General features: G+C 40.5%; 1 protein-coding gene across 12 annotated transcripts in view; it reads left to right on the top strand.

Moving 5' to 3' along the window:
• Positions 1-25,479, top strand: part of LOC134359513 (SRSF protein kinase 2-like) — a 230,446-nt gene that overhangs the window by 31,066 nt on the left and 173,901 nt on the right. For 6 of the 12 annotated variants that reach the window (XM_063072878.1, XM_063072876.1, XM_063072871.1 and 3 more), the window contains one exon: positions 6,076-6,133. The exons of the other annotated variants lie outside the window; for them this stretch is intronic. Coding sequence is in view for 1 of the 6 variants with exons in the window: in XM_063072876.1 (XP_062928946.1) it covers positions 6,123-6,133 (11 nt within the window). In the remaining 5 variants the exon portion in view is untranslated. The remainder of the gene's footprint in view (positions 1-6,075; positions 6,134-25,479) is intronic. 12 annotated transcript variants of the gene reach the window in all.

The following is a 25,479-nucleotide window of genomic DNA, read 5'->3' as shown; positions in this document are numbered from 1 at the left end:
GAATGGCAATACTTTCAAGTTTTGATGATACTGTGATATAGAGAGGAACTTGTATGTGATGGTGTTCCCTTGCAATTATTGCTTTTGCCTACAATTGTAGAAATTGTAGGTTTGAAAGGCTTTGAGAAAGATACTTTGCAAAGATGCATCTTTTTTTCTTTTACACTGGTGCTTTAGGATGATCAACAGAGTATCACTCAAGAGGATTGCTTTGTTCCAGGTGGGCATGAGTTGAATGCTTTAAGACTGATACAGATGACGGAAGAGTAATCCATACTTTGGAGTCAGAAGATTCCATATACAGTTACCTCTGAACCATTTTCACAGGTACATTGTGGATGTTTCTAATCAGTTGAACTTGGCTGTCAGGGGATTTGATGAAGGCAATTTCTTTGAATGGGACTGCTTCATATCTGAGTAGTAGATGGTATAACTTTACAAAACCTGTCACTTTGGCTCTTCTGTTCTTCACTGAATATATTTAAATGTGTGCCATGGGGACAAACAATCTGGTTTTCCATTCTTCGTTTGTCCATTGAAATCCAGTGACGATGTCCACTCCTTTAACGGTGAGATCTTTGATGACTATACAGTCCTATCCTGGACCCACAAGCTCTATTGCAGGTGGGACATGTATGTGTAGTAGTGGTGGCAACCATGGCTGCATTTTTCCTGACTTTCTTCTGCTGTCTTCTGGTTGTTCTTTCCATCTCCAGAAAATGAGCCCCGTCCCTACACAACTGTCGCCAAGTGGTATGCTCAGCAGCAACCTCCTCCAGGTCCTCAGGTCTGATCTTGCACTTCCTTAAAGCATTCTTCATCTGATCCTTATAGTGCTTCTTCGGCCTTCCAGCTGAGCATCGACCATGATGTAGCTGGCCGTGTAACACTATGTGGGGTAGCCGACATGGGGGCATCCTTATCACGTGCCCCAGTCACTGCAGCTGACGCTGGGTGATCATGGCCTCAATACTTCTACAGTTGGTCTTTACAAGTATTTCAGTGTGAGATACCTGCTCATGCCAGGTAATTCCCAGGATGCACTGGAGGCAGCTTATGTGGAAGCGCTCCAAGTACTTGATGTGATGGCTGTAGGTTACCCAAGCTTCACTGCTATAGAGGAGGGTGGTGACACAGACCGCTTGGTATACGGCGACCTTTGTGGAGGGATGAAGGCTCCTGTTCTGAAAGTAGGCCAAAGTCTCTCAAAGGCAGCTGATGCCTGTTTAATGCGGCTCTGGATGTCATCAATGCCGCTATCCTCAGAGAGAATGCTCCCCAGATATTTGAAAGATGGCACTACTGACAGCTTTTCATCACCAACAGTGAAGGCAGGTAGATTGGGTGGGACAATGGTACTCCATTGGCAAACCACTTCTGTCTTGGTGGTATTGACAGTCAGCCCCATCCTGCTGTATTCTCTCATCACCACAGCAAGGGCAGTCTGAAGATCCTCTGGAGTATGGGCCACAAGAGCACAGTCGTCTGCATACTGCAGCTCTAGGACCCGCTGTCTATGGCGTTTGGTGGTTGCGTGGAGCCTCCTGATGTCAAAGACGTTGCCATCTAATCTGACGTCCACTGCCACACCGCTGCTGTCTTCAATCTCGTTGTGGAGAAGCTTGGTAACACACAAGAGGAAGATGTTAAAGAGCACTGGCACTAGTACACACCCCTGCCTCACCCCTGTACATACAAGGAAGGGCTCAGACTCATGTCCTCCTATGGTCACCCGAGCAGTCATCCCCTCGTGGAACTGGCGGAGGATGTTAACAATTTTATTGGGACAGCCAAACCTAAGGAGGATATCCCATAAGAGCTCTCTTTGCACAGTGTTGAATGCTTTGGAGAGGTTGACAGAAGGCCATTAACAGGTCCTGATGTTGTTTCCGGCACTCTTCCTGAAGCTGCCAGGCTGTAAAGATCATGTGGATCGTGCTCCTGTTCTTCCTAAATCCACACTGCGATTCAGGCAGCATTGACTCAGTGATGTTGCTAATGAATCTGTGAAGCATCACCTTAGCCAGGCTCTTTCCAGCAACAGAAAGGAGTGATATGCCCTACTATTGCCGCAGATGGCCTTGACACCCTTGTTCTTATAAATGACAATGATGTTTGCATTTCTCCATTGCTGTGGGATGTTCTCATCAGTCCAGGCCTTGGTGAGGTACTGGTAGAGGGTGCACATACACATGTACCCTCTTCTTCAGTAACTCAGCAGGGATATTGTCAGTTCCAGGGGAATTGATGTTCTTAAGGGAATGGACGGCTGATAGAACCTCCTGGAAGGTTGGTGGTAGACTGAGGTCGTGGATAGGAGGAAGTTCAGGCAGTTCATCCAGGATGGTGGAGTCTGCGTTAGAGTCCTGGTTAAGCAGGGTGTTAAAATGCTCAGCCCACCTCAGCAGAATGGTATTCTGATTCTTCAGAAGTGTTAGACCATCTGCTGTTTTCAGGGGAGTAATGCATCGATTTATTGAGCCGTAGGTGGTTTTGACAGCATTGTAAAAATTATCCATGTCATTATTATCGGCAGAGGACTGGAATTCATGTGCCTTTTCAGTCCACCACTCATTTTGTATGGCCCGTATTGCCTTTTGCACTTTCCTCTGAGCTGCCTGCCAATGCTGCCTGACACTGGTGGATGACAGGTTATCTAAAGTTGCCCGGTGTGCTTTGTACATGTCCTTAAGCAAGTTGTGGATGGTGTCTGAGTTATCATCGAACCAGTCTTGGTGGTTCCTGCTCTTATGGCCGATCGATTGGGCTGCTGCCTCAGAGAACAGAGCTGATGTAGGTCCACTGTTGTTCCATGGTATTTTCTGAGCTCAGACAAGGTTCTAACCCCCTTAGTTTCTCAGCTAGGGTGCGTAGAAACTCACTTCTTGCTTCTGTGTTTCTCAGGCGGTTGCAATTTAGCCGCTTTTTATTGGGTTTTTGCAGCCATGAGGGTGGGGTGGGGGGAGAGAATGCACTTTCATATGGAGCCTGGCTACAATCATATGGTTGTCAGTCCAGCACTCTGCATCTCTCATGGTACGGGTGATAAGAACATCCTTGATGTCACTACGTCTCACGATGAAGCCGATCATGTGCCAATGTTAAGAGTGAGGGTGCATCCACGAGTTCTTATATTTTGCCTTCTGCTGGAAGGTGGTGTTGGTTATGGTAAGGTTATGCTCAGAGCAAAGAGTAAGTAGCCTCATGCCATTTGCGTTCACCTTGTCAATACCATTCCTACTCCATATGCACTCCACTCCATATCCTGTTGTTCTGTCCCACCCTAGCGTTGAAGTCCTCAAGCAAAAGGATCTTGTCATTCTTGGGGATTCGGCAAAGAGCTTTATCCAATGTCTAATAAAAGCCTTCCTTGGCCTCATTCTCAGATGGCAAAGTTGGTGCATAGGCACCGAGAAGTGTGGCATAACATTTCTTTGCCGGGGGATACGGAGGGTCATTAGTCTTTCACTAATGCCAACAGGTGTTTCTGTAAGACTTGGTAGAAAGGTGTTCTTGATGGCCAAGCCTACTCCGTGGAGATGATGTTCACCTGGGGCGAAACCTTTCCAGAAGAAGGTGTAACCCATCCCTTCCTCTGTTAAAGAGCCTTCATCCAGGAGCCTGGTCTCACTCAGGGCAGCAATGGCGATGTTGTAGCACCTCAGCTCAGCAGCGATCAAGGCTGTTCTCCGGTGAGGTCTGTCAGAGATGCCATACGAGTCCAGGAGAGTCCTTGCATTCCATGTTGCCAGTTTTAGGTTGTATTGTTTCTTATTTCAACCACAGTAGTGGAATAACCCGATAGGCATGGTAACCTACCCAGGTGAGTGATTGAATGGGCAATTTTTAGGCCACCTTTTCTAGGCCCTTCCCCAATTGGGGTGAGCAGTGCGGTCCCTAAATAGGGCTGCTCAGTTGCACGGGTCTGCCAAAAACAGCCACCACTCAGTTCCAGCTGCTAGCGACCAAATACCCTATGCCGCTGCCATGCAGGGTTCTGACTGGGAGCTTCCAGTCCATTCGTACCTGCCCCCGTTGCCAGACGCCCCATCGCCGTCAGACTTCGACCAGATGTAAGGTCCAGGTATTCAGCGTGGTCAGAGGTGGAGACCTGCTCAAGGAAGATTTTAAAGTGCCACAGGGGGTGCGCCATCCCCAGTAGCACTATCTTCACCATGATGAGGTAAATCCTGGTGGCAAGGGTGGTCCCAGGACAACCAGTCCCACATCTTGGCTGTAGGAGGCTGCCGGGTCCTTTGTCTGTTAAGGCCTGCCTATTGCGCCGCCTGCGCATTGCTTTTCTGTCAGGGTGTTCTCCCTTAGTCTTGTCTCAACAGACTTACCACAAGGCAGTGGGGCTATTTGCCCATAGCTGGGACAGTGGTTGACGGGCACCAGGGTGTGGCCACACAGTGGTGGGCCTGCACACCACGTTTCTGGGGCCCATTGCTGCTCCGAGATTCCCTGTAGTTTAGCCTGGGACTGTAAGATACCCAGTTTCTGTGTGTGGCTCTGAGGAGGCACTGCAGGAGTCTTGGTGGTGGAGAGGCTCTGTACTGGCAGGAGGATGCTTACACACTCGACTACTCTTTTCACCCTCTATTAAGAAGGCTAGCCAGCGGCAATAGCTGTAAGCAGAGAGCAGCAAACAGAAAGCACTATGCGGCATACAGCATGCAGCATGTACTAACTAAATGCAGTACTGCACTAGACACTTCACACACACCCTGTGAGCAAATACTCCCACCCACACACTGGTTTTCCATACTCAAACATTAAAAGTGGTTTGAATTAAGGTCCATATGCTTATTCTTCCTGTCTTTGAATAATTTCCTATTAATGTCCAAACTTAATATAGATGTTCCTTAACAACTTTGAAGCTATTTTGGCTGAAGTTCCTTTTTCATTGGAAATTTCTTAATAAGTGCATTAGGTTAATGTAATCTTGGTGCAGCTGTGATTGTGATTCTCCAGCCTTTGGACATATGGTACTTAGTAATAGTTATGATTTCAGTATTTTAGATTTCTAATGCATACTTTGTAACGTAGATCTCTTGTGTGTATTAATGAGAATCATTCATATGTTAGTTAATTTTTCCATATACACAAGTCAATTTCATTTGCTCATGTCCATTATTGGTTTTATTGCAGTCATTATGGTGGGATATATACTTTATTTTTCAAATGTTATCTAGGTGAAAAGTTACTTACAAATGCTGCTAGTTCCTGAGGACCTCAGTTCTTTGGAAAAACCTTCTCTTGTTATTGCGGGACATCTTTTTCATACATAAATGAAACCAATATACTGTTAATTAACACATAATATTGAATATGGAAACAAGAGCTCTTGAGATGTGGTTTTCACTACCTCATAATCTTAGCCGTGAACTACTTTGGGTCCCATTATCGATTTCCTATGATGTGTTCTTGTATGTAATATTATTCTGGTGAGCATTGCATTTGGCAGTCCTTTAATGTTTTCAATTATTTTTGTTGCCACAATTATTTTATGGATATTTTACATAATGATTAATACCTTCTCCCATATCAGTTACTAACCAGAGCAGAAAAATCACCTTAACATTCCTTTCAAATATAAAGAACTTGATTTTAGGTCAAAACTAACATTTTGACTGTGTTTGGTATGTCATGTCATTGAAAGTTAACTTGCTGCTAGAACATGAACTACCTTGCCTGAAAAGCAAGTTACGAACATAATGAAAACAGAGAGCGGTGGAAATACACAACAGACTCATCAATTCTGGTGAAAAGTTATGGACATGAAGCATTAACTCCTTCTTCTCCCACAGATGACGCCTGACCTGTATGTCTGGTATTTTGTTTTTATTTCAGATTTTGAGCATCTGCATTTTTGTTTTTAAATATATATTACAAAACTTTTTATATGCACTACAAAATACTTCTGTTTTGGAAAAAAAATTAGAATCAATGAGGTGAGTCTGATTTAATTCTAGTAGTAGTTATTTGATATGTAGTGATTTAGATTGAGTTAAGGTTTTATTACAGGGTCAGAGAAAATTGGTACAGTGTTTTTTTTTCTCCCCTTTTCTTTAGATGTCCCATGACTAGATACCATTTCTCACCAAGAGGCTGGGCTCCTGATGATAAGGAGGTGCGTGAAGGCAGTCTGGGATGTTGTCAATGTCTGCATCTGTTTCTAATCCAGCTTAATTTTATTCCTATATAAATATAACAATAAAAGCTTAATAAAAGGATATTTTGGCCCTATATTGACAGCCTATGCTCTATTTTGTAAAATTACTATGAAACTGATCTTATTTGACTGGCTAGTAGCTGTAGTATCTTTAAGCTTGCCAAAAAGAAGTAATGATCGGCCTTTTTATTGTCAAATTGTATTACGTGGCAGACTATGAACCTTGCACCCTGCAGTCAGAACAGTTGTAATAAGCAGCTAAATTTCACTATTGGGCAATAGGAATAACCCTTATTATGACTCCTCTAGGACAATTTTCACAACCTTTAGTAAGATATTTTTAGTCGATTTCTTTCTAGCCTCAGATCGGTGTTGCTGCTTCATGATTGTTTGCATTTTTAATGCATGTGCTTGACATTTTGGAGACCTGCTTTAGAAATTTTTGCAGCAAATGAAATAGACATAAAGCAAAAAGTAGTTCTGAACTGCTATTATGGCATGTTTTTTGGCTGGAGAGGATTGTCGTTTGCAATAAAATTTGGACAGATTTGTTCTGTGTAAATATTATTCGCTGAGTATCTGTGAATTATTGGAACATTCTTCCTAACATAAGATTTTGAGATACTTTGCAAAATAAGTAAAAATACTTTAGATAGTTAATTTCTAGTAGTTGCTTCAGAAGTAAGGCATGTGGGATGTTCTTTGCATGAATATAGCTTTACTCAAAATAAGTATTTTACTCTGCAAAATTGTTTTTTCAAAGAATCTCTGACAATGACCTCCAAACAGCTGGGTATACCGTGTGGGTTTATAGTCCATCGCTGAACAATAAAGTATCAGATTCCTCTATTTTTCAAATATCATCATACAAAAGAACTTTTATTCCCATCGTGCCACATAGAGCTCTTTTCATGTATTATCTTATATAACAGGTCTTGCAGTATTCAGTGTTTTAAATTGAAGCAGTTAAAGTAATTTAATATGTTCCTCAAACCAAGCACAGGGGATTTTAGAAAAATACTTTTACTCGTAAACAGTATTTGAAGTCACTAGCATCGACAGTATTTCAAAATGAATGCAAATAGAATGATTATGCTTAAAGCTTGTTTGAGTAGAATCTTGGTCAAAAAGATGTCAAGAAAGTAGAAGGACCAATTTAAATGAAACAAGAAAAATAAAACTTAGAATACTACAGAACTAGACTGGCCATTCAGTCCACAATGTTGTACCAATCTTGATACCAATTTATACCAAATGCCCAATGTATCATCCATTTCCTACCATTTCATATTCATATGTTTATCTAAAAGTCTCTTAAACTCTACTGGATTGCCTGCTACCAGGCACCTACCAGCTTTATGCATTTGGTTTTCGAGGTCGGAGGAGGTGAGGCAGGTGAAGGAGCGAGTGCAGGGGTTGGCTGAGAAGGAGCGGCTGATTTAAAAAGCCAGTTGTAAGCAGCGAGCTCACCGGACCTTCCAGATCGGAGGAGGCAAGGCAGATGAAGCTAATTACTGAAATTATCAGCTAATATGAGCAAGGCTCGCTCTAGGGGAGCAGCCTGTCAGGGAGCAGCCTTGTCAAGGGAAGTGCCTTGTGAGATAAGTGCGAGTCTTTGGCTCAGGAGTCTTCGGTGAGGAGGCTGAGGGAAGAGACTACGCCACAGTTGGAGAGGGTGAGAAGTGGAGAAGAGATGACCGCTGGGCTGATTCAGTGTGCTGTGTGCATGATATGGGAGGTCAGGGACACTGATGGTGCCTTTGGATCCTACACCTGCAGAAAATGTGTCCAGTGTTCAGCTTCTGAAGGACCGTGTTGCAGCACTGGAGAGGCAACTGGATGACGTTAGGTTAATCCGGGAGAAGGAGATTTTTCTGGACAGGACCTACAGTGAGGTTGTTACACCCAGGATACAGGAAGAGAGTAGGAGGATGACGATGAGCAAGGAAAGGATGCTTGAAGTACAGGAGACCCCGGGAGATGTGCCTCTCGTAAACAGGTTCTCCCTCTTGGAAGCTGTCGGGACAGAAGACAGTGCCAGTCTCAGAGGCGGACGGGTCTGCGAGTCAACAATTGTCGCTGAGGCAAACCCGAGGAGACAGACGTCAGGCAGAGCCATGGTAGTAGGGGACTCCATAGTGAGAGGTACAGAAAGGGGTTTCTGCGGCATCAGGCGGGATTTAAGGATGGTATATTGCCTCCCTGGTGCCAGGATCCAGGACGTCACGGACCGATTGCAAGGAATCCTCAAGGGTGAAGGAGAACATCCGGAAGTGGTGGTGCATGTCGGCACAAATAACGTGGGGAAGAAGAGGAAAGACATTCTACAGCGCGACTTCAGAGAACTCGGAAGAAGGCTGAAAAGCAGGACTTCCAGAGTGGTTATCTCCGGTTTGCTTCCAGTTCCCCGTGCTGCAGTAGTCAAGAACAGGGAGATAATGGATCTGAATGTGTGGCTGAGGAACTGGTGCAGGAATCAAGGATTTACATTCTTGGACCACTGGGGTATGTTTTGGGGTAAGGATGAATTGTACAAAAGGGACGGGTTGCACCTTAATAAGCGGAGCACCAGCATTCTGGCAGCCAGGTTTGCCTCTGCAACACCGGTGTGTTTAAACTAAGTTGTGGGGGGGAGGGGACGAACTGGAAACATAAGGATGGAGATAAAGAGAAAGTGAGAATAAGAAAAGTTAAGAATGACAGCAGAATCAACAGAGCAGAAAGCTCAAGAAGGGATTGTACAGTATGGCCAAGTGATATAGGAACTGATATGGGAGGTCAGAGGAGTAATGAATCAAAAGTATTATATGAATGCACGGAGTATAAGAAATAAAGTGGATGAGCTTGAGGCACAGTTGGAAATTGGTAAGTATGATGATGTGGGAATAACAGAGACGTGGCTTCAAGTGGACAGGGCCTGGGAAATGAATACTCAAGGGTATACTTCCTATCGAAAGGACAGACTGTTGGGCAGAGGGGGTGGGGTGGCTCTGGTGAGGAATGATATTCAGTCCCTTGCGAGGGGGGGCATAGAATCAGGAGACATAGAGTCAGTATGGATAGAACTGAGAAATTCTAAGGGTAGAAAGACCCTAATGGGAGTCATCTACAGGCCCCCAAACAGTAGTCTGGATGTAGGGTGCAAATTGAATCAAGAGTTAAAATTGGCATGTTGCAAAGGTAATGCTACAGTTGTTATGGGGGACTTCAACATGCAGGTAGACTGGAGGAATCAGGTTGGTGCTGGACCCCAAGAAAGGGAGTTTGTGGAGTCCCTCCGAGATGGATTCTTAGAACAGCTTGTACTGGAGCCTACCAGAGAGAACGCAATTCTAGATTTAGTGTGCAATGAACTGGATTTGATCACGGACCTCGAGGTAAAGGAGCCATTAGGAGGTAGTGACCATAATATGATGAGTTTTAATCTACAATTTGAGAGGGAGAAGGGAAACTCGGAAGTGTCAGTATTACAGTTGAACAAAGGGAACTATGGTGCTATGAGGGAGGCGCTGGCCAAAGTTCAATGGAACAATACCCTAGCAGGGATGACAGTGGAACAGCAATGGCAAGTGTTTCTGGGAATAATGCAGAAGGTGCAGGATCAGTTCGTTCCAAAGAGGAAGAAAGATCCTAAGGGGAGTAAGGGGAGGCCGTGGCTGACAAGGGAAGTAATGGACAGCATAAAAATAAAAGAGAAGAAGTATAACATAGCAAAGATGAGTGGGAAACCGGAGGATAGGGAAACTTTTAAAGAGCAACAGAAGGTAACTAAAAAGGCAATACGCGGAGGAAAAAATGAGGTATAAAGGTAAACTAGCTAAGAATATAAAGGAGGATAGTAAAAGCTTCTTTAGGTATGTGAAAAGGAAAAAAATAGTTAAGACCAAAATTGGGCCCTTGAAGACAGAAGCGGGTGAATTTATTATGGGGAACAAGGAAATGGCAGACGAGTTGAACAGGTACTTTGGATCTGTCTTCCCTAGGGAAAACACAAACAATCTCCCAGATGTAATAGCGGCCAAAAGACCTAGGGTAATGGATGAATTGAAGGAAATTTATATTAGGCAGGAAATGGTGTTGGATAGGCTGTTGGGTCTGAAGGCTGATAAGTCCCCGGGACCTGATGGTCTGCATCCCAGGGTACTTAAGGAGGTGACTTTAGAAATTGTGGACGCATTGGTAATCATTTTCCAATGTTCCACAGATTCAGGATCAGTTCCTGTGGATTGGAGGGTGGCTAATGTTGTCCCTCCCTTCAAGAAGGGAGGAAGAGAGAAAACAGGGAATTATAGACCAGTTAGCCTGACGTTGGTGGTGGGAAAGATGCTGGAGTCAATTATAAAAGATGAAATTACGACACATCTGGATAGTAGTAACAGGATCGGTCCAAGTCAGCATGGATCTACGAAGGGGAAATCGTGCTTGACTAATCTTCTGGAATTTTTTGAGGATGTAACTATGAAAATGGACAAGGGAGAGCCAGTGGATGTAGTGTACCTGGACTTTCAGAAAGCCTTTGATAAAGTCCCACATAGGAGATTAGTGGGCAAAATTAGGGCACATGGTATTGGAGGCAGAGTACTGACATGGATTGAAAATTGGCTGGCTGACAGAAAACAAAGAGTAGCAATTAACGGGTCCCTTTCGGAATGGCAGGCGGTGACCAGTGGGGTACTGCAGGGTTCAGTGCTGGGACCGCAGCTGTTTACAATATATATTAATGATTTAGATGAGGGAATTAAAAGTAACATTAGCAAATTTGCCCATGATACAAAGCTGGGAGGCAGTGTGAAATGTGAGGAGGATGTTATGAGAATGCAGGGTGACTTAGACAGGCTGGGTGAGTGGGCAGATGCATGGCAGATGCAGTTTAATGTGGATAAATGTGAGGTTATCCACTTTGGTGGTAAGAACAGGAAGGCAGATTATTATCTAAATGGAGTCAAGTTAGTAAAAGGGGAAGCACAACGAGATCTAGGTGTTCTTGTACATCAGTCACTGAAAGCAAGTATGCAAGTACAGCAGGCAGTGAAAAAAGCTAATGGCATGCTGGCCTTCATAACAAGGGGAATTGAGTATAAGAGCAAAGAGGTCCTTCTGCAGCTATACAGGGCCCTGGTGAGACCACACCTGGAGTACTGTGTGCAGTTTTGGTCTCCAAATTTGAGGAAGGACATTCTTGCTATTGAGGAAGTGCAGCGTAGGTTCACAGGTTAATTCCCGGGATGGCGGGACTGTCATATGTCGAAAGTTTGGAGCGACTGGGCTTGTATACTCTGGAATTTAGAAGGCTGAGATCTTATTGAAACATATAAGATTATTAAGGGATTGGACACGCTGCAGGCAGGAAGCATGTTCCCACTGATGGGTGAGTCCAGAACCAGAGGCCACAGTTTAAGAATTAGGGGTAGGCCATTTAGAATGGATTTGAGGAAAAACTTTTTCACCCAGAGAGTGGTGGATATATGGAATGCTCTGCCCCAGAAGACTGTGGAGGCCAAGTCTCTGGATGCTTTCAAAGAAGAGATGGATAGAGCTCTTAAAGATCGTGGAATCAAAGGTTATGAGGATAAGGCAGGAACTGGATACTGATAGTGGATGATCAGCCATGATCACAGTGAATGGTGGTGCTGGCTCGAAGGGCTGAATGGCCTACTCCTGCACCTATTGTCTATTGGTTTAAAAAACACTTGTCCCTTCTCCTTTAAATTTCTCTCCACTAACCTTAAAAGCATATCCTCTGGAGTTTGACATTTCTGTCCTGGGGGAAAATTTCTGACTGACTATACCAACTATGCCTCAGATACTTATGAAAACCACAATAGGCCTTCCTTCAGCTTTCGACACTCTAGGATAGGGGTTCCCAACTCTTTTTATCCCATGGCCCAATACTTTCAAGCAAGGGGTCTGTAGACCCCCAGGTGGGAACCCCTACTCTAGGGAGAATGATACAAGTTTGTCCAATCTTATAGCTCATAGCCTCTAATTCAAGCAGCATCTGGTTAAGTTCTTCTGCAACCTCTTCATAGTCTTCACATCCTTCCTATAGTGGGGTGATCAGACCTACATGCAGTTCTGCAGGGACAGTCTGACTAAAGTGGTACAGCATGACTTCCTTACTCCACACTCCTCCCAATGAAGGCAAGCATGGTATGTGCCTTCTTTACCACCTTATCCATTCTGTACCCTCTTTCAGAGAATTACGGACCTGGACTGCAGGATATTAGGACACAAGATATGGGAGCAGGAGTAAGCCACCTGATCTGACCAGCCTGTTCCGGCATTCAGTAAGATCTTGGCTGATCTGGCCATGGACTCAGCTCCACCTACCAGCCTCTTCCTCATAACCCTTATTTCCTCTGCTGTGGAAAAGTCTATCCATTTGTGCCTTTAATATAATGAGCTAGCCTCTACTGCTTCCCTGAGCAGAGAGTTCCACAGATTCACTACTCTCTGGAAAAGTAGTTTCTCTTCATCGCTGTCCTCAATCTATTCCCCCTAATCTTAAGGCAATGTCTGCTAGTTTTAGTCTCACTTACCAATAGAATCAATTTTCCTGCCTCTATCTTATTTATCCTTCATCATAATTTTGCATATTTCTATAAAATCCCTTCTTATCCTCCCTGAATTCCAGTGAGTATAATCACTGGCTACTCTATATCTCCTCAAAGGCTAACTTCCCTCCCCACCTCCAGAATCAATTTGGTGTACCTCTTCAGAACCACCTCAAGCCAGTAAATCTTTCCTCTGTATCTGTGAAATCTACCATTAACTGTATACTTCCTCCTTTCATTTGATCTCCCAAAATGAAGCACCTCACACTTACCCAGATTAAACTTCATCTGCCGCTTCCCTGCCTGTATCTGTAACTGGTCTGTATCCGACTATATTCTTTGGTAGTTTTTTTTGCATTGTATGCAATTCCATCAATCTTTGTATCATCCACAAACTTGCCAATCTACCCATCTGCATTTTCATTCAAATCATTAATATATATCGCAAACAACAGAGGTCCCAGCATCGATCCTTGCAGGACACCATTGGTAATGGAGATTAATCAAGACTAACAGCCTTCCACTCCTGCTGTCTGCAATGGGCAAGCCCGTACTGAATCCAAAGTTGCTATTCACCCTGGATCTTCGTACAATAATATGAAAGTATTCAATTTTGAAGTAAACTGAAATGCAAATATACGTTCATTCATTATGATTTTGAGTGGTGATGTTTAGCAGTATTGTAGGACAGTGTATAGTACTGTACTACTACTACTATCATTATACTTGGTGGAGAAAGTAAGCATCGGATTTGGGAGACACTGATTAAATGAATGTTTAATAAATTAAGTTACAATTATTTTAGGAATGTATAAAATGTTCATTAAATAACTAATATGTTAATCAACCAAGGAACTTATCGGAACATGCAATATATAGTTTGCTGATTTAGGTTGAAAGCCTGACTGAAATTCAAAACTCTTAGCAAGTTGGTGATTTTCATTTGCAGAAATATTAAGTTGCTAAAATCAGTGAATATGAAAAGCTTTGTTTTCATTTACAGGGGTAATATGGCTTATTTTTATATTTTCAGTAACCAATGAATTGTACTTTAATGATGGCATAACTCTATCCAGTATTGAAATGCAAGAACTGAAACTTTTAATTTTACCCAATAATTTAGCCTTTTAAAGTTCATTTTACAGTTTTATCTTGCATATAAAATATTTGTAACTGCCTTTCAGAGGGCTTTATAAGCAGATGAGCTTTATATTAAATGTTACATAGCTTTCATTGTAGTGATCAGTCAAAGACTCAGCTGTCAGTTTTCTATAGACTATTCACATCAGCAGAGAAACAATCATTGGTTATTTTACATAAAACTGTGTAAGTAAGAAAAAAAACAATCTGCTCAAGAGTGCATGTTTCTTGGATTAGTGTTATGGAATGCAAACCATGACTGTTCTGTTACCTGTAGTAATTTTTATATTCCATCAAATCATTGTTATTTTTTATTTTTGTTTTGAGTATATTTTCCTTCTAAGTTTAGCAATGCATAAAATAAACTGAAACATCGCGTCAGTATAATAACAAGAAAACATCAGCTTTACCAGCAGTAACAAGTAACTATGTTTTCCATGGGGAGAGTGATACAGCTTTTATTGTACTTTACAGGGTCTTTTGAAAATAACCATGTTGGGTTGTGTATACAATATGTTAAAATATCTTTTTATAAAAAGGGAGAGATTTTTTAGTTAAGCATCTGAAATCATCTTTTTGAAAATTACTTTTATTTTTCTTACTTAACCTACTGCATCACATTATGTTCAGTTATATAAGAGCATAGTTTAATAGTTTTCATTTATTGCAGTCATTTGCTCCTTCTGTATTTTGTTAAAGTCATGACAGTTTGTTTAAATTTAATTAGAAATAATTTATTTTGCTCTTTTCTTATCCCAAAGTATCTGGCATGACTTGAGGAAGAGAAGAAGAATAAGGCTCCCAGTGTTACTCTTCTTCATGAGTCAAATGCGATAAAGCATCAGGATATTTTGATGTAGAAAATTCAGCATATAAAAAAAGTAATATGTAATTGCTGTGTTGCACAATGTAGCTAAGCATAAGCAGTGAAGCAAGTTGTGTTATACGTTAGTAAGCTGTTTTTAAAAATTAGTCATTGTTTGATATTCATTAAATTATGAGATAAATTAAATTTAAGCTATGTTATTTGTTATCAAAGGTCAGAGGTTCAAAGGTCCAATTTAATGTCAGGGAAATGTATACAATATATATCCTGAAATGCTTTTTCTTCACAAACATCCACAAAAACAGAGAAGTGCCCCAAAGAATGAACGACAGATAAACATAAAAACCCCGAAGTCCCCCCCAACTCCCCTCCCGTGTGTAAGCAGCAGCGATCAACAATCCCCCTCCCCCACCCCACCGGCAAAAAAAACATCGGTACCACCACTGAGCACTCAGTGTGAGCAAAGCGATAGCAAAGAAACAGACTTACAGTTACCCCAAAGACTTTGCGTTTCATCTGGCATTCAACATACGACAGATTCTCTCTCTCCCTAATAAGGGAGAAGGAGGTGTCTCCGTCTTTTTTTCCCCCAGCGAGTGGGGAGACATAACAAACAACTTGCTGGTTTATGATGTTAAAAGTCCATTACATCGCTTTTTACAAGCTCTGTGCTTGAAGATCGCAAAGATCCTGGTCTTCGGGCCCATAGCAGATATCCTGCCTCCCCCGACGACACGGGTCTCCTGCAGTGACACTGACCCTCGATCCGCCCATCTCCAGAGTGCCAAGATCTTAAGCTTCTGAATTCGAGCCGATCTGTCAAGGCCGAGCCCTTGGCGTGCTGAACAATGGCCAGTCCTGAAACCCTGTGAACGGGTCCCATTCCCGCAAAGATCCAAAATCAACGTGTAACTCCAGGTCAGGGTCTTCAAAAGAACCCTGAAAGGGAAAAATAAAGATATTAAAGATGGAAATAGAGCTGTTTCCGAAGATGCAAGCAAAGGAGTCGTCATTTAGCGCCATCTTAACTTCAGTCCACCTCAAGTTATGCCTGCAAAGTCAGGTCTAGTTGGAAACCTTGTAAAATTTCTTTATTTAATTTTAAAATTTAAATAAAGAAAATCTGAGCTTTTCTTATCCTATGGATCCCCATGCAAACTTTTGCCCTATTAACCTTCATTCATTTTATGCAGCAAGACTGCAGTATGAAACTCTTACTTCATTGTCTAAATAACCATTGATTTGTAATGCTCTTTATTTGAACTATTGATTGTGCAGTTAATATTGTTTATGATAACCAGCATTTTAAAAGTAATATTAGACATAAGTGGCATTTTCTCTTTTCACAAAATCTCTATGGCAAGATTTTAGCACTATAATCACAGTTCATAGTTGAAAACTATTCAGACACTGATTGTGGAACGAATAATTTGGATTTCATCCGTCATTATATGGATGTTTTCTAAAAATATTGTTAAAAGTGTTATATTATTTTACCTGTCAACTAGCAACTAAGTGTTAATTGTAAAAGAAGGTATTTGATATGGCAACAAAATGAGCTTTTATTACATAGTAGCTGTAAAGTGGAAATTGTTCCGTTTCAACAGATTTTAAAATGATTGCCAATTCTTGTGATTTGGTGGGTTGGGGGGGGGGACATGTTTGAAAACATATTAGCTGGTCAGATCACTTGTATTTAATATTCTAAGAATATGGATTGTAGCTGATGTGGACTATTTATGTAGGTAATTGAGCAATCAGAAGAGTTCATTACAAAAGAAATAATCATTGAGGCTATGTGTCTGATTTTCCTGTTTCTCACTTGCCTTATGAAGGTTCAGAATTTATCAACTTGGAAAAAGTCCAATGTAAAAATTACTACTTGGGGGTCTTTTGTGTAGTTCTGACAGAAAAAAGAACTCTGGTGCGATAGCATGTTTATGTATTCTCAAGATCGCTTGAACATCTTAAGTGATAAATGTACAATTTATTTCAGAATTTCTTTTGCTTATAAGCCTCAAGGAAACATTCCCTTAAAAGGCTGTATTGGCACTTGCCCAATTTGTGTTTGATTTGGGTGCATTGGTTTCGATTCCTCATAAATTTCTTTATCAGTTATATTACAAATGTCTGCCACAATCATGGAACGAGGACTTGAACAAAACAGTATTGCACCATTCACTTTCATTTTGAAATAGCCATATCAACAGCTACTTTAGGAACTTGGGTGGAAGATGTAAGTTGAATTCTTTCTGCTGAGATAGTTGGAGAAGGATCTGTATGCTGTTACAATCTGATTCTGGTGCCCATTCTGCACTATTTTATACTGAGTAAATATCTCATTTGCTTTGGTCCTTGGTTTTACATGTCTGACTTGAAAGGCAAAATATGCTTCTGTTTTATCTAATTTTCTGTAAAGGTATTCCAAGTTGAGGTTGGCATTCTCTGCTCCTGGATCCCAGTACAGGTAACAAATCAATAATTGGCAATGTTTCAAAAATTTTAACTATCACATCAGCAGCATTCAGCAGTATTAGAGCTACTCAGACCTGATTTAAAAAAAATACCTATGATGTGACAAAGAATATTGGAAATAATTAAGTGGTAAGGAGATGGGTAGTGATCAGATTGAATGTGAATTGAATTACAAATTGAGTGATGTTAAGTTTAGGGAGAGGTAGGAACAGAATGGTTGGGTTTATTTGAGTTATTGATCATTGTGTATTTGATTGTATTTATGACAAGCAGTAATCCACCCTGATGGATTCTGTAAAACAGTCACTCTGCTCAATCCACAGTGGTTATCTTAGCTCCCAGTTGCAGACTAATTCAGCTCAATTTTCCATTCTCTCACTGGCATGTTCATCTTTGGCCTTCTCTACTGCCAGAATAAAGCCCAACAGAAACAGGAGGGACAACACCTTTATATTTCACTTGAGTAGTCCAAAACCCAATGGATGAATATTGAGTTTTCCAAATTTAGGTTGGCCCACCCTTATTTATTATAGTTCATTAAACACTTGTAGTTGTGATTTATAATAATGCACTATTTAAGTAATGCGAAGCACTGATCTAAATAGGAGCAGTAGCAAAATGCTCAAAGGAATGCAAGCCTATAACATTCTAACAGTTTTGAAATTCTTGAACAGTAAAGACTCTAAAATCCTCTAGTATCTATGTATTGTACAACACAATCCTGCATTGAGAAATAGCTTTGGATATATTTGTGATGCATAGGGATTGGTTTCCTTCAGTAAAGTAAACCTACTCTGGATATAAGTGTCGGAGTTAACAAGATTAATGCTTCTGTTTGTTCAAAAACAGATTTGATGCAAAACTCGTGTGAGAAAGGCCCGATGAAAGAAACCTGTTGTGATTACTAAATTTAAGCACAAGTTCTTAGCCCAAGAATTACATGTCACATTGTCTGTTTATTCCTCTGAAGTTGGAAAACATCAGCTCTAACTTTTCAAGACTGACTAAAATAAATTAGTTGATGATGTAAAAAGCATTTTTCCATGTTTGTATAAATTCACTATGACTTTCGCTGGTGATACTGTTTTGGGTGTATTTATGTGCTTGGATAGTATGCTTTTAAAGTTCTGTAATGAAGTGGATCACATCTTAATTATTTTGACCAAAGGATGAAAAATAGCTCCTAAATGTGGAAGGTTGAAATCTAGCAACAGTTTTGGTCATCATTGCTGATCACCATACTTTGAATTTGTCTGGCATTGCTAAACAGGCTTATTTAATGGAGTAGTATAGTACTTGTGTGGTCCACTGAAAACTTGATTGATTCATGGCAAAGCTTCCCCAATGTATTTGAGGAATCCATCACTGCAATGAAAGCAATTAATGTGAAGTGGCGAGTATCCTTTAAGTGGCAATTGAAACTAAGTTCTTTAAAGATAATTGCATGTGTCATGAAAAACAGTTAATCAAAGGGGTGATCATCCTCATTCCAGAATTCCAGCATCTTTTATTTTTGCTTTTCAAGCTTCATTCCCAAGATGAAATCTTGTGTGAAACATGAGTTAAACCTACATTTTGGCTTAAAATCTAATTTTAGGCTCCTATTTATTGTATCTCTCTTTTTATCTTACCTGTTTATTAAATATGTATTATCTATTTTGGCACCTATATGTGCCTGATGGTAATGTATATGTTGCATCAATGGTAATTTTCCCTTCTGTAAGTAATACTCATAACGAACATACCCCCTCTATCTATGTCAAATTTCAATTCCTTCCATGACCTACCAGAAGTTTCATTTGTATGTACCTTCTTAGTTAACCTCTTGGCAACCTGCTGCATCAGAACACAGAATTGTACTGGCTTTTTGAAAGAACTAACCATATAGTTACTGCATCCACATTCTGGTTTTGAAGGTCTTAATCTTTTTTTTACTCTTTCAAGTATATCTTCATGTCTACTGTTGAATGTCTTTTTTGATCATATGAGGCAGTACGTTTCAGGTTATAATAGTGTATTGCTTGAGAAAGTTATTTTATTACATGGAACAGGGCAGAGTCGTAGATTATCAAGTTACCTTGGCCTGATTATGACTTTCACATTTTTGGTTGTGGAATTGAGTTCACAGTTGGGATATTTTCCCACATTCATCCTCCTATCTTTCTGCTGTATTATTTCTGATAACCTTTTCTTCCATTGATATAAGCTGTGTTCGTACTTTGAATATGACACACAAGCTTCCTGGATATGTTCAAAATGTGCCTCAAGAAGGCAGCATCCATCATTAAAGGCTGTCACCACCTGTGATGAGCCGCCTTGTCACTAATATCTTCGGGGAGGAGGTACAGGAGCCTGAAGATGTGCACACAGCATGTTAGGAACAACTTCTTCCCCTCTGCTATCAGATATCTGAATGTCCATGAAGACTACCTCATTGTTCCTCTTTGCACAATTTATTGTTGTAACTTAAAACAATTTTCTGTCTTGCATTGTACTGTTGCCACAAAACAAAACATTTCATGACACATCTCAGTGACAATAAAACTGATTCTCATTCTGCCTTCATTGAGAGGAGACTTCTCTTTGGGAAGTGCCCTGCTTTTTCCACTGTCTTCTGGCAAACCCTTGTTGTGAGGGCAAATTAGTCTTTGTTTTGAAGCTGAGTTGTTTTCTTGTACACTTCTGTGAACGATTTGAATGACATTGCAGACTGCCTAACTCTGTGTCATTGTACTGCAGTTTGAGTACCAAAACTAATAGGGTGAGTACATCTGCTCATGATATTTGCAATGTGGCCTAACCAAGGTTCTATACGACTGCAGCATGACTTCCAGGTACTTGATACCTCAACTGATGAATTGTAAGGAGAGATTCTTACGTTTTCTGGTGTTGGAAAGGGTCATTGTCTGGTGCATGCCTTTTATGAATGCCACAAGTTGGCCTGAGCTTGGATTTATGTTATTTGTGGGTATGAGTTGCTTCTTAATCTGACGAGTTGTGAATAAATTGATTATCATGCACTCATCTACCTTCACTCTCACCAAGACCTATCAAATGAGCGAGAGAGCGTAGGAGCCAGAAGTCCACTCTATATGTCTGCTGATATTGATTCCAAATAAACTGATCCTAATTGTCTTCATGCTATCCTTATCCCTCTGTTCCCTGGATTTTCATTGCCTGTTGAATTGCCTCTTTTGAAAGCCACAAATGCCCATGGCTCTGTGTTCGAGGTACCTACCACTTTAATTAAAAAAAAATTTCCCCTTGTATCTCTAAACTTCCTTCCTCTCACCTTAAAGAATGACATTTCTATCCTGAGGGAAAAGGCTGTCTACCCTGTTTATGCCTCTCATAATGTTCTAAATTCCTATCAGGTAACCCGTTAGCCTCCAGTGCTCCAGAGAAAGCAATCCAAACATGGCCAACCACTCCTTGTCGCTCATACTTCCTAATCCAAGGGGTATTCTAGTAAGCCTATTCTGCATCCTCTCCAGAGCCTTAATATCCTTTATAATGGGCAGCTGGAACTGCACACAATATTCCCAATGCAGCCTCACCAAAGTTTTATACTAGTGCAACATGACTTCCTGACTGCTGAGTGCTCTGACTGATGAAGGCAACCATGCCTTTTGTTGTCACCTTGTTTAGATGTGTAGCTCTAAATTTTAGGTGGATTTCAAAAATTGCCTATAAAAGATGGATTTTCCTCTGATTTCATTGATAGGCAAATATCAGAGGAAAAATAAATTTAACTGATTATTTGTCACCTGGTTTCTTCAATATTTTATATACACAATCCTAGATTCTGAATTATTCAAAGCTAGTGATCTTCATAATAATTCCCTAAATTTGTTGAATGCCTTTCCAATCCATGCTAATGTGCTTCCCTTTTCAAAGTCTCTTAAAATTTCACCATATGACAAATTTTAGTCACTTTTCTATTTTTATGTAGTTCTTTTATTTGGTATAATTCCTGTGAAATTGCCGGGGACTCTTCCATTATAGTTGCTTTATAAATGTAAGATGTATTCACAATGGAAGGGGAACTTGTATGGATATGACAATATATTATTAATATGTTCAAGCTCCTTTTATTTATTTGGACTTGCTGATTCTACTTCCATTGCCATTAGCCTCCACTCTCTTTCAGATACTTATTTCTGAAAACTTCGTTAACTTCATCTAATTTGGCAGTCTAGCTTATTCCCTCTGACAATAACAGTCTATAATGAGCCCCAAGAAAAGTGGAGCCTCCTTTCAGCAAAGGCAGGTATTGATAATGGAATTTACAATTATCTTCAGAGTACTGGTATATCATTTGACCATCTGAGGAAATGTGTGTTCAAATATCAATACCTCACACTTGGTAAAAAACTCGTCGTGTGCTGCATAATAGTGATCCCTCCAGATACACTTCTGATATTTGGATTGCTGTAAAACTGATATAATCCGCTAACACATAGTTAGATACCTTGGTTGTGCATTTGGATCACCAAGACCACCTTCCTGCTCTTGCTTTCCTATAATTCCATTGGCAGAATAAGCGATTATAATGTTATGATTCTCTTCCAAGTCAGGGGTTTGTACCACTGAGTCCCACTTGTACTAAGTTGACCTTATTGTGAAAACCACGTTATTCTCCTGCCTAACATCAACAATCCCCTCCCCAAAGAACAGGTTATTCTTGGCTCTGTAAGAGCAAGATTCAGGCGGGGGGGGGAGGGGGGGTGGAAGAGAAGTGGAAACAGATGTACCTGAAGCCTGTGGAAATCTTTGGAAGATCCCTTTTTTCACAGATCCTTCAAGGTTTGTGACATTACTGTTATATTGAAGTTGTTCTTTTTATTAAAGTCACCCCAGCCTATCTTTTTATCTCTGAAAGCGTAAGTATGCCTATACAGTGGCATGCAAAAGTTTGGGCACCTCTGGTCAAAATTTCTGTTACTGTGAATAGTTAAGTGAGTAGAAGATGAACTGATCTCCAAAAGTCATGAAGTTAAAGATGAAACATTCTTTTCAACATTTTAAGCAAGATTAGTGTATTATTTTTGTTTTGTGCAATTTTAGAGTGGGGGAAAAAGGAAAGAAGCACCATGCAAAAGTTTGGGCACCCCAAGAGTTTTGAGCGCTCAGATAACTGTTATCAAGGTCTCAGACCTTAATTAGCTTGTTAGGGCTATGGCTTGTTCACAATCATCGTTAGGAAAGGCCAGGTGATGCAAATTTCAAAGCTTTATAAACACCCTGATTCCTCAAACCTTGTCCCAACAATCAGCAGCCACGGTCTCCTCTAGCACTCTGAAAATTAAAATAAATGATGCCCACAAAGCAGGAGAAGGCTATAAGAAGATAGCAAAGCATTTTCAGGTAGCCGTTTCCTCAGATCATAATGTAATTAAGAAATGGCAGTTAACAGGAACGGTGAAGGTCAAGTTGAGGTCTGGAAGACCAAGAAAACTTTCCGAGAGAACTGTTCTTAGGATTGCTAGAAAGGCAAATCAAAACTGCCATTTTACTGCAAAAGACCTTCAGGAAGATTTAGCAGACTCTGGAGTGGTGGTGCACTGTTCTACTGCACAAATATGACCTTCATGGAAGAGTCATTAGAAGAAAACCTTTTCTGCGTCCTCATCACAAAATTCAGCGTCAGAAGTTTGCAAAGGAACATCTAAACAAGCCTGATGCATTTTGGAAACAAGTCCTGTGGACTGATGAAGTTAAAATAGAACTTTTTGGCTGCAATGAGCAAAGGTATGTTTGGGGAAAAAAGGGTGCAGAATTTCATGAAAAGAACACCTCTCCAACTGTTAAGCACGGGGGTGGATCGATCAAGCTTTGGGCTTGTGTTGCAGCCAGTGGCACGGGTAACATTTACTGGTAGAGGGAAGAATGAGTTCAATTAAATACCAACAAATTCTAGAAGTAAACATCACACCGTCTGTAAAAAAGCTGAAGGTGAAAAGAGGATGGCTTCTACAACAGGATAATGATCCTAAACACACCTCAAAATCCACAATGGACTACCTCAAGAGGCTCAAACTGAAGGTTTTGCCATGGCCCTCACGGTCCCCCGACCTAAAGATCATCGAAAATCTGTGGATAGACTTCAAAAGAGCAGTGCATGCAAGACAGCCCAAGAATCTCACAGAACTAGAAGCCTTTTGCAAGCAAGAATGGGCAAAAATCCCCCAAACAGGAATTGGAAGATTCTTAGCTGGCTACAGAAAGTGTTTACAAGCTGTGATACTTGCCAAAGGTGGTGTTACTAAGTACCGACCATGCAGGGTGCCCAAATTTCTGCTTCGGGCCCGTTTCCTTTTTTGTTATTTTGAAACTGTAAAAGATGGAAATAAAAAAGTAATCTTGCTTAAAATATTAAAGAAATGTGTCATCTTTAACTTCATACCTTTTGGAAATCAGTTAATCTTTTACTTGCTTAGCTATTCACAGCAACAGAAATTTTGACTGGGGTGCCCAAACTTTTGCATGCCACTGTATAATTCATCTTTTATTAGGATTGCTTGATGGTTTCTAAGTGTCCTTCATGTACCTAATTCAATTATTAAGGACCACATTTTTGACTTGACTCTTTCGTAAAACATTGTATCTGGCATGACTGTTACTGCCCATCAGCTGAGAAACGTACACCTGCCAATTTTGTAACCAGACTTTCTCTATTTCTTCCAATTGCCCATTTCTTCTAGTTGCTTTTTATGATATAATCTCTAAGAGCCCAGTAAACACCTGCAAATGCCATATGCTTTTAAGCATGATAGCCTTGTCTAATTTAATCATGACTACACCCATTTGTTTCTAAACAAAATTTACTACCTCTTCTAAAGTGGTGGATTCCTGTTCAAGCATTCTTCCAAAGTACCCATACTCTTTGCAATATAAAGCTATGGCATATTATATACAGCTATGGTATATTTGGCTCAAGTCGTGCAATTTTAAACTTTAAAGCTATCAGTGTACAGTGCAGTATCAGTCTCACATCCAATGTTATTAGAGAGCCCTGGTCTCTTAGCCTTGTTCTAAGGTGCTAATTACACTGTTCATTAACAATTGACTATTTCACTAAACCTCCTCTCATTCCTTATGATTTTGTGAGTACTGACCATCAAAAGATTGGAGTTTGAAAATGTGGGATTGCAGGTGCTGGATATTGTTTCATTGGAAAAAGCTGCAGAAATCTGTCAACTCAGTCAGCTCCTCATGGGCACTGACCTCCCCAACATCCAGGGCACCTTCAAAAGGCGATGCCTCAAAAAGGTAGCATCCATCATTAAGGACTCCCATCACTCAGGGCACACCCTCCTCATTGGTACCATCAAGGAGAGAATACAAGAGGCTGGAGACTTTTCAGGAGCAGCTTCTTCCCTTCCACCAGTGGATTTCTGAATGGACAATGAGCCCATGAACACCACCCCAGTATTTTTCTTCCTTGCACTATTTAAATTTTTATATAGTTTATGTAATTAATGGTTTTTATTATTTTGTAATGTATGGCTGCTGGTGATATTAAATCTGATTCTGATAAAGAATGGAGTTTGTTCACTAAATACAAGTTGATGCCAAAAAGACCAGTACAAACCATTTCTGTGCAGAAAATAGATGATCCAAAGGATTGACAAGCTGGATATGCAAACAGGAATAGAATGTGAAGATTAAAATCAATATGAAAAGCATCTAATGCTGTAGAAATTTAATTTATATTTGTTTTAATTTTTTTCTTCTACCTAATATTTATTTCCAACAACGAAAAATGTATTGCATAACATTGCATCATTTAATCTTACAATTGTTATAAAATTATACTTAGCTGTGAGTAATTGATGATGCAAAATAAAATACATGTTGAAGCATCCATGACACATGGTCATCACCTGGTAAATTTGTGTAATAGTTCAGAAAACAAAGCAGCATTCACTTGGATTTGTGCAAGATCCCTAAGTAACTATAGCTTCGTTTGACACAAGATCATAGATGGCTGAAACATTTGAATAACCTTGTCAGAAATGCTTCCTGCAGAAGAAGAAAACTTGTTTCTCTCCAGCTGCTTGAAAAGGAATAAAGCTAATTTCACAGTATATTTATATTTAGCATCAAGTAATACAGATTTTATTGCCAAAATAAAACTGGGGTTGATCTGGAAACAATCACACTTATTAAAAATGTCATATGAATTGTAATAATCCCTTTTAAAATGTATTAGGAAATGCTGGGATCATCAATGGATATTTGTTTTAACTGTTAGCGTTGTTCAGCATTTAGTCTTAATACTCTGTCTTACTGGTTTTGGAGCTGAA

Source organism: Mobula hypostoma, chromosome 20, assembly GCF_963921235.1.
Source record: "Mobula hypostoma chromosome 20, sMobHyp1.1, whole genome shotgun sequence".
NCBI classification, from domain to species: Eukaryota; Metazoa; Chordata; class Chondrichthyes; order Myliobatiformes; family Myliobatidae; genus Mobula; species Mobula hypostoma.
This window is presented reverse-complemented; position numbering and strand designations above follow the sequence as displayed.